Below are 18055 nucleotides of genomic sequence, written 5' to 3'. Positions count from 1 at the left end.
ATGTCATCAGAGATGTAAATATCATTTGGAAATCTTGAAGTTCCTGGGAAGGGTTATGCCGGCCTTTCCCCATGCCCACTGCCCCGCGAGCACTTGAACGAGGAGCCCAGATCAGCATGTGCTGTGTGGGGAGCCGCCTCAAGGGTTGCTTGCCAGGCTGCTCAGAGCCTGGGCTGGCAGCACATCTGGTTGGACCAGGAGAAACGGGCCTGTGACGGCTCGGTACACAGTGGTGGGGGAGTCGGGAGGCTTGCCTTGGTATTTGCCACGGTAGCTTTCCCTATGGCTTTAGTGGTTTGGAAATGTTGCAAGGCTGACTAGCAAGGAAAATGCAATGCTTTGCAATGGAAGGGAGATCAGACCAAAGGAAGTTTTGTTTCCTGCCAGCAAGGCTGTTCTGGAGTGGGTCCCTGGGGCTCGGGGGAGCTTGTAAAAATAGAAGAAGCCACTGACTGCCTTTGTGGGGAGGACTGGGGTCAGTGCTGCTCGGAATTGGGGCCAAGGACAGCTCTGGTGTTTTGGAGATGGTTTCCAAAGCAGGGTACCTTAATCCAGAAGCATGGCCTTGGGCGGGGATGATGAAGGGGGAGGCTAGGGCTATGGGAAGACGTCAGGGCCCGTGTCCATCCTGCCTGAGAAGGTTTTTTGTTTTTTTTTAAACAGGAAGCATAGAACTCTCAAAAGTATATGGAAGCAATTCTGAAAATATTAAGGTGTTATCTTGTTGGCTCAGTGACAGCATGAGAAGCACATTTTTCATCAAGATAGAAGATAAAATCCCCTGTGTTGCCCTCAAGTGCACGGCGTCCTTGCGTATTTAGTTCACCTCCCTCCCGGGCTCTGAAGACTTCACTTCTCTGTGAGACGGCTCTGTTCTCATCATCCTCAGGCCTGGGGTGGAGGGGTCTCTGTGCTCTGTGTTGGGTTCATGGTTAGGGTTGAGTGAGCAATTCCTTATAAGTGCAATAACTCAGAAGGAGCTGGCCGGGGGAGGATTTGGCTTTTAAAGCTGCTAGCCCTAGTTCTCAGAGGACCCATGGGGCTTAGGCCGCCTTGAACAATGATCTCACCAAGTTCTGGGTTTTGGAGCGTGAACTGACCTGGTAGCCTCTGGTTAATCTTTCTCTATCAAAGGTAGATTTTATTTCCTGTGGTCACTGTAGACAGCTGTGTGTATGAGTGTGAGTGTGTGTGTGTGTGTGTGTGTGTGTGTGTGTCCTGCCTTATAAATTTTAAAATTTACCCAAGTGGGTAATTTTGATGACATCATTTCACTCATGGTTTTCCCGATATGGCCAACTTGTCAGTAAGTGGCTCATGGCAGAGTTTGTCAGTGCCTCTAGCACGTCCTGGCCAGTGTGTACTGACTGGAAATGTGTTCCTTTTAGACTGGGGGTGGGGAGGTGGGTCTCAGTAATCCCAGATTATCTTTTCAGACCAAGGGCATGGCGCTTAGCCGTGAAATACAGCCGAGCGCTGGGCCCGAGGGAGATGGCTCCCTGGTAATCCTCTGTCATCTGGTGTTTCTAAGTCTGCTTGGTCTGTCTGACTTTTGGCATCCCCACCACTTGTCAGAGCTTAGGGGGAGCAGGCATCCCCCCTTTGCCCAGGACAGTCTCGGGGCTCTTTAGAAGGAAGTCAAGGCAACGTACTTTGAAGGCACATTATAGCCAGTTTAAGGACCAGTCTAAGGGCCAGTGAGTAACGGGAGTGGCGGCCCCCTCGGTGTTCCGGATGTTGGCTCAAGAGTAGCTATGCTCCTGGCCTATCTTGCCAACATCTTGTCTGTATCATCCCTTACTTCCTTTACTCGGACCTTAGCTGACAGCACCAGGTTCTGGTTGCTCTCCCACACTGCCTTCTGCGCAGTGGAAAAGTCCAGTGTTTCTAAAGATTTGTTGCTGCCCTCGGGAACGTGTGGCCCGGAAGGTCAGAATCATGGAGGTGTTGGCTCAAACCCAAGGGGGTCTGTTGAGAAGCTCAGCTCGTGTCCATTCAGCAGACATTGACTGTAAATGCCGATTGGACTTCCTAAACATCAGGACTATTCTGGGTGCTGGGGATGCCTGAAATAGTTGGAAAATCCCTCCTGGCATAGAGCTTATATTCTTATGGGGAAGACAAACCATTAAAAAATAAAAGAAAAAAAGGTAATTTGTTATACTGGTAAGTGCAAAGGAGAAAAATAAAACAGGAAAATGGAATTGGGAGTTTCAGGGGAAGGAACTTTCTACTTTTATTTATTTTTATTTTTATTTTTTTCCCTTTTTGCTGAGGAAGATTTGCCCTGAGCTAACATCTGCTGCCAATCTTCCTCTTTTTTTTCGTGTGAGCCTCCACCACAGCATGGCCATTGACAGATGAGTGATGTAGGTCTGTGCCTGGGAACCAAACCATGGCTGAGGAAGCAGAGTGTGCTGAAGTTAACCACTAGGCCACCGGGGCTGGCCCAGGAACTTCCTACTTTTAAGTAAGATGGCCCCTTGCTGAGCAGGTGATAGTTGAGCAAAGACAAGAAGGAGGCGAGGGAGTGAGCCATCTGGATGTCAGGAGGAAGAGCATTCCAGGCAGTGGGAACAGCCTGTGCAAAGGCCCTGGGGTGGCACACTTAGTGTGTTTGACCAGTAGTGAGGAGCCCTGTGCAGCTAAAGCAGAGCGAAGGAGAGGGGGATGTGAGAGGTGAGGTCAGATGGGTCACGTGGGCCTTTGGCTGTGATTAGGGTTGTGGCTTTCACTCTTGGTGCACAGAGAACCAGCCTGCTCTGATTAGGTTTTACCTGGTTACTCTGGTGTGGAGAATGGGCTGAAGGGAGCCAGTTTGTACACTATTGCGGAATCCAAGGGTGATGTGGCAGTGTAGCCCTAGACTCGTCTGAGGGTTGGGGGTGGTGTCAGCTGATAAAGCTCCCTGAAGATTTAATATGAAAGTTTTCAGGCTGAGAGAAGAAAGGGGTTCTCCAAGGGCTTTGTTGCCTGTTTTTTCTAATGGGTGTGATAGTGGTCATCTTTCCACAGTTAGGAAAGTTGATAATGAGGAATTCGACTTATAGATCCCCTCAAAATTCTTCCTGTTCCAACCTTTGGCCTTCCCGATGGTCATCCTGAAAATAAATTCTGTGTTTATGGTGCTGTGTGAAATGCCTGTCCCTCTGAGCAGTACTGAAGTGTCCTTTGGGGACCTGCCTGTGTAACACGCGTCCCAGTGGCCTGTGCTTTGCAGGTTTATAATGTTTCCACTTTGCTTATCTCACCAAAGCCTGGCAAAAACCTGTGGGGCGAGCAGGGCAGAAACGAGTATGTTCATACCCATTTTTCAGATGAGAACACAGACTCGTGTGGTCAGATGCCTGTCCAAGGCCCAGGGTTAGCAAGTGGCAGAGCTGGGACCCGAACTCAGGTTCTCTGACCCTCTAACCAGTGGCATTTCTCCTGACTCACCGGTATGTTCCTCTAAAGCAGCATTTCCAAGTAGGGTCTGTATTAGTTTGCTTGGGCTGCCATAACGAGATACCACAGACTGGGTGGCTTAAACAACAGACATTTATTGTCTCATAGTTCTGGAGGCTGGAAGTTCAAGATCAAGGTGTTGGCAGAGTTGGTTTCTTCTGAGGCCTCTCTCTTTGGTTTGTAGGGTGTGTGGTTTCTCCCTGTGTCTTCACACGGTCTTCCCTCTGTGTTTGTCTGTGTCCTAATCTCTTCTTATAAGGACAACAGTCATGTTGGGTTAAGGCCCACCCATATGACCTCATTTTAACTTAATGACCTCTTTAAAGGCTCTATCTCCAAATATAGTCACATTCTGAAGTACTAGGGATTAGGACTTCAGCATATGAATTTTGTGGAATACAATTCAGTCCATAACAGTTTCCCTCATATGGGGTCATCTGAGGTGAGACTGCCAGTGGCAGGCAGCATAGCCCCCAAACAAACTCTTTGTAGGAAAATCAAGTGACTGCCAGTCCTTCTCCTCTCTCACTGCCTGCTTTCTTGCTGTAGCTGATTGGGGCCCTGGTCCTGTCGGTGGGGATCTACGCAGAGGTTGAGCGGCAGAAATACAAAACCCTCGAAAGTGCCTTTCTGGCCCCGGCCATCATCCTCATCCTCCTGGGGGTCATCATGTTCATCGTCTCTTTCATTGGCGTGCTGGCTTCCCTCCGTGACAACCTGTGCCTTCTCCAAGCGGTGAGTGGCCCCACGCACCCCTCAGCCAGTGGGTGGGGCGTCCTTGGAGTCCCTAGGAGAGGCCCTGGGCCCTCGGGCAGCCCAGTGTTTCCAGTTCTTGCCGCAAACCAGCCTTGTAGAGGGTTTGCTGGATCAGCCTGTCTGTCCATGTTGGCCCAAGAGTGCCCAGGCCACCTCCACTTCTGCGTACGAAGGCTGATTTGAATACTCTTCTTCTTCCTTGAACCCTGTGTGGGTCTGGACCCTCAGTTGGAAGTGGGAGAAACCCACACTCAAATGAGAGCAAGCAAAACCAAAAAAAGTGGTTATTGGTGAGTCATTAGCTCATGTAACCCGCAAACCCACACTGGGTCCTGGGGTTTAGATGGCGCTCTTGGGCTCTCGCTCTCCCTCTTGCCACCTCCCAGCTGGATGCCTGGCATTGTCCTCAGGCTCTCTTTGAGACAGTTGTCAGGAGCCTCAGGCCAACAGAGTCCTTATAGCTCTTGATCCCGGGGCATCTGTCCTGGCAGCTCTGGCCAGAGTCCCAGGACTCTGATGGGCCTGCTTGGGCCAAATGCCTGCCCTGGGGTCAGGGCGTGGGGTTGGCCACATCTGCCCCCCTTACTGTGGGATGAAGGATGGCTCCTCAAAACTGGGGGTACCGGGGAGGGGGATCCATTCACTCTGCACCCATGAGTATGTTTGACCTCGTTGTCCCCCGACATGGGAAGTCCCTGAAAGCCCCGCTCAGTAGGGCGTTGGTGCTGCCTGAGGCTGGAAGTTGCTGCCATTAGTTTGGACAATGCCTATTCTGCCATAAAGGAGGGGTTGGGTGGGTGCCTATCTTCTAAGCCTCAGACATCCCCCCATCCACTCTGGGGCTCCGGGAAGCCACTTCTGAGGGGCTCTGCGGGCAGAGCTGGAAATGCTGCCCCAACCTGCCCATCAAGTCAGGCCCATCCCCTCTGGGTCAGCCGGAGCGAGGACAGCCCTCCTCGTGGTGGTGGGGGGCAGGGGTGTATTTTTCTGCCTAGAGCCCACTGAGGACCCCTGGGACAAACCTCGATAACAGTCTGGCTGGGACGGCTGAGTCACGTTTCCTGACCACTGGCTCCAGAAACGGGCTTTCCCGGGGAATGCCTGTCTGCGTCCTGTGTCCTCACGGGAGGAAGGGGCGAAGGGCTGGGAGCCGATAAGGGCTCCTACAGAGATGATTCTACTTACAGCGCTTGACCTCGGAGCAGTTGGTGCTTCCCTGCCCCTCTGGCTGAATCTCTGGTTTTGTTTTTCAGTTTATGTACGTCCTTGGGATTTGCCTCATCATTGAGCTCATTGGTGGCGTGGTGGCCTTGATCTTCCGGAACCAGGTGGGCCTGTGACGCCTTTATGAGCCACGTGTATGCTGAGCGCCCACTTGCCCTGGGCTGTAAACTGGGTGTGCGCAGAAAGCAGGGTAGATAATTCACCCTGTCCATCCTGCTGGGGAGACGGGCACAGAACAAGTAAACCAGAGAACAAGAAAACAAAACAGCGTGGTAGGGAGTGCCTGGGTGGGGGTGGGGAGGACAGTCATGAAATAATGAAAAGGAGCCTACCAGGTGAGGCTCGGAGGGAAGAGAGGTCCAGGCAGAGGGAACCACTGAGGCAGAAAGGAGCTTGGCAGGTTTGTGGACCAGTGTAGAGGCCGCTTGGCTGAAGCCGGTGAGGGATGGGGAGGGGCTGGAAGGTGAAGTTGGAAGGGCCAGCCAGAGTAGATCACGTAGGACCCATAGGCCATGATTTAGGAGCTCAGAATTGTTGCTAAAGGCAGTAGGAAGCCTTTGGAGAGTTTTATGCAGGGAAGTGGTATGATCTGATTTACATTTTACTCGCTACTGAGTGAAGAATGGACAGTAGGGAGGATGTGGGGAGACCGGCGGGGAGGCTGTGGTGGTCAACAAGGGAAGAGGAGATGGTGGCTTGGACCGAGGTAGAGGCAGTGGGCCTGGGCAGGAATGGCTGGATTTGGTGTATGTTTTGGAGGCAGTGCCAGTAGGACTCTGTTGTGCTGGATGTAGATAGCGGTGAGGGCAAGAGAGAGGCTGAGAGGGTGATGCCTGGCGTCTTGGTCCTGGAAGGGTGTGCAGAATCAGGGCCCCTGTGAGCCAGAGTGGTTCTCAGGGCTCCTGGTCTCCAACTCCTCCTGTCATAGGCTGTGAGTGCCTCATACTAGCTGTGTGACCTTGGGCAAGTCACTTAGCCTCTCGGACGCTCAGGTTCCTCAGGGGATCACGATTCCTAGCTCATGGAGTTTGGGGTTAGGATTTGATGAAAGAATGCATGTGAAGAACCTGGATTGGTTCTGGTCCCTAGTGGACCCTCATTACACATTACCTCCTCCACTCTGAAGCCTGGAGATGAGAAAAGACTTGCCCAAGGTCCCACAAGAAGCTAGGGGCTGAACGGGCTGACTTCCAACCCAGGGCTCCGTCACTCCTCCCATAGTCTTATTCCTGTGTCTTCCTCCTGGCTTTGGTGTTGGAGATGGGGCTGAGGAGGAGGGCATGTTTGCAGAAGCTCAGTTCTCTCTGTCCACGCCCCTGCCTCCAGCCCTGCCCACCCAGACAGCTTGGTTCTTGGTGCTCCTGGGCGTCGCTGTTGGGTGGGTGCCTCAGGGCTGTGGCCAAGTTGTCTTTCTTGTCAGAAGTTGAGCCCAAGGCAGCAGGCGCTACCCCAGACACTGGGTTGTGCAGAACCCTCAAACATCCCAGCGTCTGACTCCTGCCAAGCTCTTCACGGGTATAGCTGGTATGCTGGCTCAGGTGGGAGCGAGGACCACCTGTTCTGCCCGGGCCTCCTGTGGGTGGGCCTTAACCACAGGCCTGTCTACACCCTTGGAATCCAATGGTCTTCTTCCTGTTTTATGAGCCCCAAGAGAGGGGAGGGGAGATTCCCATCATATCAATGGAGTCATTGAGGCACAGAGAGGTCAGGAAGCCCTCCCAAGAGCACAGAGCAAGACAGAGGCAGCTCAGTCTTTTTTCCACCCCACCCCCCACCTTTATTGAGGTATAATTGACAAATAAAATTGTAATATATTTAAAGTGTACAATGTGATGATTTGATATGTGTATACACTGTGAAATGATTACCACAATCTAGTTAATTAACACATCCATCACCTCACATAGTTTTCCTATTAGCAAATTTCAAGTATACAATATGGTATTATTAACTATTATCACCATGCTGTACATTAGATCCTCCGAACTTATTCATCTTATAACTGAAAGTTTGTACCCTTTGACCCACATCTCCCTTTTTCCCTACCCCTCAGCCCCTGGCAACCACTTTTCTACTCTCTGGTTCTATGGATTTGACTTTTTTTTTTTTTTTCTGATTTTTAAAAATAGATTTTATTTTTTAGAACAGTTTTATATTCATAGCACAACTGAGCAGAAGGTAGATATTTCCCATATACCCCTGCCCACACACACGCATAGCCTCCCCCATTATCAACATCTTGCACCAGAGTGGTAGGTACATTTGTTACAATTGATGAACCTACATTGACACATCATAATGACCTAAAGTCCACAGTTTACATTAGAGTTCATTCTTGGTGTTGTACATTCTATGGGTTTGGGCAAATGTATAATGACATGTATCCATTACGGTATCATACAGAGTATCAACTTTTTTTTTTAGATTCCGCATATAAGTGATACCATTCATATTTGTCTTTCTCTGCCTAGCTTATTTCACTCAGCATAATGTCCTCCATGTTCACCCGTGTTATCACAAATGGCAGGATTTCTTTTTTTTTTATGGCTGAATAATATTCCATGTGTGCGTGTATGTATGTGTGTGTGTATATGCAATGGCTATATATATATATATATATATATATATACACACACAATAAATATAAATATATATATCTCTCTCACATTTTCTTTATCCATTCATCTGTTGTTTACACATCTTGGCTGTTGTGAATAATGCTGCAATGAACATGGGAGGTCTCTTGATGGCAGATAGCTCTTTTAATAGTCATTTCATTTCCTTTGGATATATACCCAGAAGTGGGATTGTTGGACCATATGGTAGTTCTATTTTTAATTTTTTGAGGAAACTTCATACTGTTTTCCGTAATGGTTGTACCAGTTTACATTCCTACCAACAGTACACAAAAAGATTCCATTTTCTCCTCACCAACATTTGTTACCTCTTGTCTTTTTGATAAGAGACATTTTTATACATGTGAGGTGATATACCATTGTGGTTTTGATTTGCATTTCCTTGATGATTAATGATGTTGAGCATCTTTTCATGTACCTGTTGGCCATTTGTATGTCTTCTTTGGAAAAATATCTATTCAGGTCCTCTGCCCATTTTTAAATTAGATGATTTGTTTTTTTGCTATTGAGTTGTATGAGTTCTTTATATATTTTAGATATTAACCCCTTATCAGATATATGATTTGCAAATATTTTCTCCCATTCTGTAGGTTGCCTTTTCATTTTTTTGATTGTATCCTTTGCTGTGCACAAACTTTTGAGTGTGATGTAGTCTCACTTGTTTATTTTTGCTTTTGTTGCCTTTGCTTTTGGTGTCAGATTCAAAAAATCATTGCCAAGACCAATGTCGAGGAGCTTTTCCCCTATGTTTTCTGCTAGGAGTTTTACGATTTCAGGTCTTACATTTAAGTCTTTTATCCATTTTGAGTTGATTTTTGTGTATGGTGTAAAGATAAGGGTCCAATTTCATTCTTGTGTGTGTGGATATTTGGATTTCCCTAGCACCATTTTTTTTTTTTTTTTTTTTTTTTTTTGTGAGGAGATCAGCCCTGAGCTAACATCCGCCAATCCTCCTCTTTTTTTGCTGAGGAAGACGGCCCTGGGCTAACATCGGCCTAGCACCATTTTTTGAAGAGACTATTTCTCATTGTGTATTCTTGGTGCTTTTGTCGAAAGTTAGTTGACCATATATGTGTTGGTTAAATTCTAGGTTCTTTAACCTGTTTCCTTGGTCTGTGTGTCTGTTATTGTGCCAATACCATACCGTTTTGATAGCTATAGCTTTGTAATACAGTTTGAAATCGGGAAGTGTGATGCCTCCAGCTTTGCTCTTCTTGTTCAAGATTGCTTTAGCTATTTGGAGTCTGCTGTGGTTCCATATGAATTTTAGGATTTTTTTTCTCTTTCTGTGAAAAATGCCATTAGAATTTTGAGAGGTATTACATTGAATCTGTAGATTGCTTTGAGTAACATGGACATTTTAATAGTGTTAATTCTTCCAATCTGTGAACAAGGGATATGTTGCCATTTACTTGTGTCCTCTTCAATTTCTTTCATCAATGTTTTATAGCTTTCAGTGCATAGCTCTTTCCCTTCCTTGGTTAAATTTATCTCTAAGTATTTTATTCTTTTTGATGCTATTGTAAATACGATTATTTCCTTAATTTCTCTTTTGGGTGGTTCACTGTTAGTGTATAGAAACAACTGATTTTTTGTGTGTTGTTTTTGTATCCTGCAACTTTACTGAATTCATTTATTAGTTCTAACAGTTTCTTGCTGGAGTCTTTAGGGTTTTCTATATGTAAGATCGTGTCATCTGCAAACAGACAATTTTACTCTTCCTTTCTGATTTGGATGCCATTTATTTCTTTTTCTTGCCGAATTTTCTTGCTCTGGCTAGGACTTCCAGGACTATGTTGAATAGAAGTGGTGAGAGTGGACACTTTAGCTGTGGGCTTGTCATGTATAGCCTTTTTATGTTGAAGTACATTCCTTTTATACCTAATTTGTTGAGAGTTTTTATCAGGAAAGGCTGTTGAATTTTGTCAAATGCTTTTTCTGCATCTGTTGAGATGATCATGTGATTTTTATCTTTCATTTTGTTAATGTGGTATATCACATTTATTGATTTGTATACATTGAACCATCCTTGTGTCCCAGGGATAAATCCCACTTGATCATGGTGTATGATCCTTTTAATATGCTGTTGAATTCAGTTTGCTAATAATTTGTTGAGGGTTTTTGTATCTATGTTCATCAGGAATATTAGCCTGTAGTTTTCTTTTCTTGTAGTGTCCTTGTTGGTTTTGGTATCAGAGTAAAGCTGCCTTGTAAATGAGTTTGGAAGTGTTCCCTCTTCAATTTTTTGGAAGAATTTGAAGATTGGTATTAATTCTTCTTTCTTTATTTATTTAAAAAATTTTTTTTAAAGCCATTTCTTTTTTTTTTTTTTTAATAATTTTTATTTATTTTTTCCCCCCAAAGCCCCAGGAGAAAGTTGTATGTCATAGTTGCACATCCTTCTAGTTGCTGTATGTGGGATGCGGCCTCAGCATGGCCGGAGAAGCGGTGCGTCAGTGTGCGGCCGGGATCCAAACCCGGGCTGCCAGCAGCGGAGTGCGCACACTTAACCGCTAAGCCACAGGGCCGGCCCTAATTCTTCTTTAAGTGTTTGGTAGAATTCACCAGTGAAGCCATCTGGCCCTGGATTTTTCTTTATTGGTAGAATTTTGATTACTGATTCAATCTCCTTACTCATTATTGGTCTGTTCAGATTTTCTATTTCTTCATGATTCAGTCTTGGTAAGTTATACGTTTTTAGGAATTTATCCATTTGTTCTAGGTTATCCATTTTGTTGGTGTATAATTATTCATAGTAGTCTCTTATGATCCTTCGTATTTCCGTGGTATCGGTAGTGACATCTTCTCTTTCATTTCTGATTTTATTTATTTGAATCTTCTCTCTCTTTTTTTTCTTTCAGTTATTCTAGCTAAAGGTTTGTCAATTTTGTTCATCTTTTTCCAAAAACCTACTCTTAGTTTTGTTGATCTTTTCTGTTGTCTTTGTAGTCTCTATTTCATTTGTTTCCACTCTGATCTTTGATATTTCCTGCCTTCTACTAACTTTGGGCTTAGTTTGTTCTTCTTTTTCTAATTCCTTGAGGTATAAAGTTAGATTGTTTATTGGTGATCTTTTTTTTTTCTTAATATAGAAAGAATCACTATAAACTTTATCACTATAAACTTCCCTCTTAGAACTGTTTTTCCTGCATCCCATAAGTTTTGCTATGTTGTATTTCTGTTTTTGTTTGTCTCAAGATCTTTTCTGATTTCTCTTTTGATTTCTTCTTTGTCCCATTGCTTGTTTTTCCAATCTGGTCTTGCTACCTACTTTTGCCTTTTCCTCTTTTCTGCTTTTCAAACCATCTGCGCTGAGCTGGCAGCTCCACGGTATTGGTTTATTTTTCAGCAGCACTGAGGGGAGAGAGACGGTTATTCCATTTGCCCAGGGGGATTCTTTTCTGTGCAGGCAGCAGGGCTCCTGGCCGGCCCATGGCTTCCCAGAAGTTATGGGTTAGTGCTTTCCTGGCTGGAACCCAGGTCCAGTTCATGGTCAGCAGCATCAATGGTTTTTAATAAACAGTCCCCTAAATGAACAGCAGTTCTGGTTTCTGGTTTCCAGCATGCTTTCACAAAGGCAGGCTGGGCTGATCTATCATTTTCTAGTGCTCTGTAGGTCAATGGGGACCATGACACCACTCTCTTTCCAGTGAGGGAGCTGAGCTAAGATGACACCTCCAGGGGCTCTTTAGTCCTCACAGCTGAGGACGCTGTGGGCCTGCGTCTAGGGGTGAGAGGGCACCACAGGGTGAAGCGTGTTCCTTCACCTTGGATGGGGTGTCCCCTCACGGGGCCCTGTCAGGGGAGGGTCTCTGTGTAGCTCAGGAAGAACCCTCACCATCAGGGGTCTCAGCTGTTTGGAGGCTCATGGTGGGCTGTGCTATCAGATGCCTGTGATACATAATTAAAAATAATTTAAAAATGAGATAGAAAACTATAAGTGCAGTAAGATCTCCACAGTGAAAAAAATGGGCCTGGAAAACTCTGGAAGGAAATAGAAATATTAACAGATTAACTCTTACTTCCTCTAAGGGATGGGACTAGGGTGATTTTTATTTTCTCTTTTATATTTTTTCCCTAGCTCCCAAATTTTCTTTTTATTTTTTTATAATCAAGGGAAAAATACCTTGTAAAGAAAAATAATGTCACTTCCAACTCTAATACAGTGCAATTTTGTAAAACAAGAGATGGATCAATGGTGAGGATAGAGAAGGAGCACGCTAGCTATTGATGGTGGCAGGAAGGGACAGTATAAGGTGGAGAAAAAGGTGAGGAGCAATCAAGGTCAGCCTCTGGGAGGAGGTGAGTTCCCAATTCCATTTTTTCCTCACTAAGAGGAGAAAATGGATTTCTCTGAGCCACACTATAACAAGTTCAGTCTCCAGCCCCAGAAGCTACCTGTTAACTCTAAGAATCCACTTGTGGTGACAAATGAGGACAAATCATCAGGCTAATGACTTTATGCTAGATTCTCAGGAAGGTGCATAGACCATGACCACAGCCAGGCAGTGAAATATAAACAGAGTTCCAAGTGAAGGAAGAAACTCTCCATCAACCCCGACCCCGGGTGAGGTTTCTGCTGACAAGAGTGGCCTGGTGGTCAGACTGAAGCAGGTTCTCTGCTTATATAGGGTCAAGTGGTCGTGTACTGGGGAGCAGAGCACAGAGCAGGGGCCCCAAGGGCCTGGGCATTAGGAGCAGGAGAAGTGCAGCATCCTGGCCCCAGCCAGTGGGAGGAGAACTCTAGGGACCTCCACAGCTGTCTGGGTCTCACCCCGCTTGATCTGCTATCACCCCAGCTTGTTCCGGGGCCTCTCTTGAGGGTGTCAGGGGTGGTGGAGGTGGGCAGCTCTGGCCATGTGTTCCCAGCCAGGCAGAGCTGAGAAAGGACGCCCAGAGAGCACTGGGCTGTAACTTGTACATCTGTACCACATCCCAGGCCTCCTTCCCTCTACCACCAGGGCAGGGGAGGAGCGGCCTCTTTCCTGCCCTTGATCAGAGGTGCTGTGGTCGCACTCAACACCAGGTCCAGGGGCCATGGGCAGCACCCAGCCTGTTGATTTCATCATGGCACTGGCACCAGCTGGCTCTGGGCATGACCCTGAGGTCAGGGGCAGGGAGAGAGGAGATGGCACCATGGCCTGCTTGGCTGAGCACCTGAATATACATGTCCTTCCCACCAGAGCAAAGTAGAGGAAGTTCTGCACAGATCTCGCCCGACTCCCACAGCTGGTACGCCGCACTGTGGACAGCCATTGGGAGTGAAAGCAGGAGCCCACAATACCTGGGCAGCTGAAGCGTGGCCCTCCCCCACCACGGGGATTAAACCTGTGACTTCTGGGTCTGAGGAGGGTCTGGAAAATATTCTAAAGAACCCTGCAGGTTCCATCCTCCTCCCTGCCCCCTCCCTGGGGTCTCCTTGACCCTTGTTGTCAGGCTGGGCCCATCCCAGGGCCTGGGATCCCTGGGCGGTGAGGACGAGTCCCTACCTTCTAGGGGGACTGAGAGGAGCCGCCAGATGCTGGCTCAGCCCAGGCACAAAGGAAGGAGGGAAGTCCTAGGCTGAGCATCCGCTCCACGTTATGAGAACCAGGCTGGCGTTGGTTCCCGCTCAGCAGCCCGGCCTCCCTGGCCTCGGGTCTCAGGAGCTGGTATGGAAGCTGCCAGCAGGAAACCAGGAAGGACAGCGCCATCCCCGGGGTCCTGGTGGGAGCTCCAGCTGCCGCCCCTGCGCTCCTCCTCCTCTCCCTGCTCCTCCAGCCCCCCATCCTGGGGGGCTGCTGCCACATGCCCCCACGCCCTTTGATTCCTCATTCATTTAAAAACACTCCAAGCACCTCTACAGAGAGGAGTGACGCTGAGGCTTCGCGTATCTTTAAAACTAGATTTAAAAGAAAAAAACTAGAAAGGATAGTTCTTTGTAGCTTGAGTCTGGTGGCTTAAAGAACATGTTCTGAAAATCCTGTGGCCTTTGACGTTCACTTACCCTCTGCTTAATTTAGCTGGGCCACGCGGCCTCCGAGGCCACGCCAGCCGCTCATGAAAGGTGGTTTCCTAGTTCTCGTGGCAGCTGCCCCTGCTGGCGTGACCTGGTGTAGGCAGGGCGGGTGTAGGCAGAGGCAAACTGGTGTGTTTGGCCTCTGGCCGCAGCAGAGGAAGCCAGAATTCTCTCTTCTCTGCTGTGCTCCCACAGGGCACGGCCTCTGAGTGGCTCCCCCAGTCCCTCAGAACGTAGCTGAACACAGCGTGGCACTGACAGTTAATTAATGAACTGCCCAACAACCCGCCTCATCAGAGTTCTCACCCATCCCTGCATCACAGCCCAGGAACCACCTAAATGTCCTACACGTCTCTCCAGTACACTCACACACACTCTCTCTCACACACACTCACTCTTTCTCTCACACACACACACTCTCTGTCACACACCCTCACACTCTTTCTCTCACACACACAGTGCCAAAGGCAGTGCACACTCGCAAGAGCCACCATGACCCAGAGAGGTCCCTGATGGGAAGCGGGGGCAGCTGCAGCCCGTGGAGCTGAGACCATCTGTTCTTCCTGTCCATTCCAAGAGGCCTCCAGTGGGGCCTCCCTTCCCCGCAGGGGCCCACTCGGCTTACCAGATGGAAGGCTTGATTTTCACAAAGAGGCCTCTTGGAGTCAGGGCCTTTGGAACTGCTCAGAGACTGAGGTAGTTTGGGGAGAGAGGTCAGGGCTCCTCACCAAAGAGGGAGGGAGAGCCTTTCCCATTGGGCACTGGGCATCCCCTCTGCTGACCCTGCCCTGGGCCTCCTGCCCTCATCCCCCCCATCCCACCCCGCCCCCCATCTCCAGCTCTGAGGGAGTCCAAAGAGCTTGTGACCCAGTAGGAGGGCTGGAAGGTGACCTGGTGGAGGGGCTGGGAGGTGGCCGTGGGCTGGGGTAGGTGCAGAGGGACATGGTGGTCCAAGACTGTGTCTGCAGTGCCTTGAGAGTGGAAGGAAGCCCCCCATGCATGTGGCCTTAGACATGTCCCCATCCCTGGCATCATCCCCTGCACCTCAGCTCGGCCAAGGCCCCCCTGCAGCATCCCATTCAATGCCATGAGCTCATTTCTTTGCCCTACCCTGGGTGGCAGACTGACCCCACCCTGACGTCCTGTTTCTTAGACACCCCATCCGTGCCCCAGAACTTGCTGGCCTGTCCCTTCATCACCCAGAGGAGCAGACACCCAAGGTTAGAAAGGCTTCATGACGTGGGGACCTCTGGGAAGGGTGGGCCTGAGGCCAGGCGGGTCCCTGCTCTGCCCAGGCCATGTGGCCAGCAGCCATTTCACCCAGCCCCTGCCCTGGGATCCAGCGCCAGACCCGTGCAGGACCAAGGGCTGGTGAGTGCAGAGCCTTTCAGAGGGGAGAGGGGCTGGCCCAGCGCCTGCGTCTTCTCTTTCCTCCCGAGGTTGACGTCCAGCCTTCCTCAGCTGCCAGGTCTGCTCCAGAATGGCTGTTTATCATCAGCAGAGGGTTTTCCTTCTGGTCACAGAGACAAGTTTCCCTGAGCCAGTCTCCTTCATGACCGTGGCTTTGAGCAGTATGAGCGTTGGGAAGGAGGCAGCTGTGGCAGGCTTTGTTCCTCTCTCCCTGATACGGGAGACGGTTTGGAGAGATGGTACCCAACTGAACCTCGGGTTCTTATCTTGGCTTCTTAACGTGTATCAGGCTGGCAGTTTGGCACCTTGGTTCCAGCATCTCTTTGCCAGTGACCACTGGGGTGACCACGGACAAGTCACATCACCTCTCTGGGCTGCAGGGTGTTTGTGAGGGTCCCAGGCCAGGGGCCAGCGCTTGCCCTCGCGGTTGTCTCCATTGCAGTAGGTCTTTTGGACAAGAGTTGGGGCCTCAGTTTCCCTTGGGATTAGCCATTTTCCACCGATGACTTGATGGGTATGAAGTGGTCCCGTAGGGTATGTGTCTCCTAGGAAAAGAAAGATCTCTGATAAGAATACCAGGACCTGCTATGTGCCCAGTGTCCTGCTAAGTGCTTTTGTAGCTTTGGCTTGTTTAAATCTCACCACATCCCTATGAGGCAGAGGATGGTCCTCCCCACGTTGCGGGTAAGGAGATGGAGGCTGGAGGTTCAGTGAAGTGCCCGAGGCCCGGCTGGCTGCAGGGCCTGTCCTTGACCAGGAGGCTTGACGGCCCCTCTCAGCCCAGTCTTTGATCCTGGGAGCTGGAGGGTGTCTTAAAGATAGGCCTGCGGGGTTGGGTCACAAATGGGAAACTGAGGCCCAGAGAGGGGAAGTAGCCGTGACGGGGCCTGCAGTGGCAGGACTGGGCGTGAAATTCAGGGCCCTGTGGTCCCAGTGTACCCGCAGACGCCTCCCCCGGGGATCGTCTGGCTCCAGAGCCGAGAATGCCCCCTTTGTGCCAGCACAATCTCTGATGATACATGGGCCTCCGTACTCTGAAAGGCCCGATTGTCGCCGTTTGCGTGGAGCTGGGCTGCCCACCCTCCCGCCCCCGCCCCTTCCTGCTGTGGGGCCTTTTGTACTCCCAGGTTTCAGCACAACAGCCGGGCTGTTGATCCAGAAAGCCCAGTGTGACTGGGAGAGGGCGGTGCGCCAGCGCTCTTCCCGGTGGGGATTGTCCCGCCTGAGCTGGGAGATGGGCCCTTTTGTGCGGCCGAGCGCTGCAGTGGAGAGAGGCCTGTGCGGGAGGTCAGGAGACCTGATCTCCAGGCCTGGCTGGGCCCCTAACCAGCCTGCTCTGTGACCTGGGGAGAGTCAGGCCCCCTCTCTGGGCCTCAGTTTCCTTATCTATCACACAAGAGGTGGGATAGTAGAGAAGAGTGGAGAAGAGGTCTGGAGGGCAAAGGGAAGATTCAGCTCTGGCGTGTCTTTGGGTGGGAAAAGGAGCACCAGGCCAGGAACTGGGGCAGCTGAGTCCCTGCCCGGCCTGGCTGCTTCAGAGCCGTGTCCCCCCGGGTGGGGCCGCACCCTCTCCGGGCCTGGGCTGTCTGATTTGTAAAGGAAATGGGGTGGATCACTCCTGCTGGGACATGGCAGAAGGACTCAGGCATCTGATGGGCACTGGGGGCACGGAGAGGGCATGTGGGCAGGGAGGTTGTGGGTGCTGAGGGTGGGGAGTGGAGGAGGGGCTCCATGCAGGCGGGGGTGGGGGCTACTGGGGCATGTAGGCACTCTGTTCCAATCCAGACTTCTGGGAAATCTTGGGTTGGACTCTGGGGATGTGTGGTCATCTTTCTTTTACTATTTCTCTTTTACTATTTCTCTGTCTACATAGACCATTGACTTTCTGAATGACAACATTCGAAGAGGCATTGAGAACTACTATGATGATCTGGACTTCAAAAACATCATGGACTTTGTTCAGAAGGAGGTGAGCCAGGTGCTTCAGGTCAGGGATGTGCCTCCCACGCCCTTTGCCCCCCACTTGGGACACTGCTCAAGAGGGGGAGGGTGAGGGGTCACATGGCTGATTCATTCCTAAAGCAGGTGGCTGGCCAAGTTGGGAGGCAAGGTGGGCCGTAGATGGCCACCAAGAATGGGAACACCGGGTCCTGACCTTCTCAACCAGTCCTCTGCCTATATGCCTGCCCAGAATATCCTGCCCTACCTGTCCCTCTCTGGTTATGTGGGCCCTCCCCTCTCAAAAAAAAGAACAAGGTCAGGTGTAGCTACAAGCCACCCTTCAGGGTCCCATCGTGCCCCTCTCCAATGGGCAAAGATCCTCCTTCCTTGAGGTGGATCCAGTTCACCCAGTTCAAAGTCCCCTATGTCAAATCCCTTCGGTGACGGGGAGCTCACTCCCTGCCAAGTCAAGGGCAGCCGGATGTGGAGAGAGCTGTTCCCTGATTCCATTTCCCCCTGCATTGGGGAACAGAACAAGACTACTCATTGTGCTCCGTGATACCTCTTTGAATGTGAGGATTGTCATTTGGGATGCCGTCCCTCTCCCCAAGGTCTACCCAAGCCTGTTGGTGCAATAATAGTA

At 49.6% G+C, this 18055-nt stretch overlaps 1 protein-coding gene across 2 annotated transcripts in view; it reads left to right on the top strand.

The window, feature by feature from the left end:
- Window positions 1-18055, top strand: part of TSPAN15 (tetraspanin 15) — a 52937-nt gene that overhangs the window by 23858 nt on the left and 11024 nt on the right. The window contains exons 2-4 of one of the 2 annotated variants that reach the window (XM_058543288.1): window positions 3997-4182; window positions 5457-5531; window positions 17345-17440. In XM_058543288.1, the coding sequence (XP_058399271.1) occupies window positions 3997-4182; window positions 5457-5531; window positions 17345-17440 (357 nt within the window). The remainder of the gene's footprint in view (window positions 1-3996; window positions 4183-5456; window positions 5532-17344; window positions 17441-18055) is intronic. The other variant, XM_058543290.1, reaches the window with a different exon arrangement.

The sequence above is a fragment of the Diceros bicornis genome, chromosome 6 (genome assembly GCF_020826845.1).
Source record: "Diceros bicornis minor isolate mBicDic1 chromosome 6, mDicBic1.mat.cur, whole genome shotgun sequence".
NCBI lineage: Eukaryota > Metazoa > Chordata > Mammalia > Perissodactyla > Rhinocerotidae > Diceros > Diceros bicornis.
This window is presented reverse-complemented; position numbering and strand designations above follow the sequence as displayed.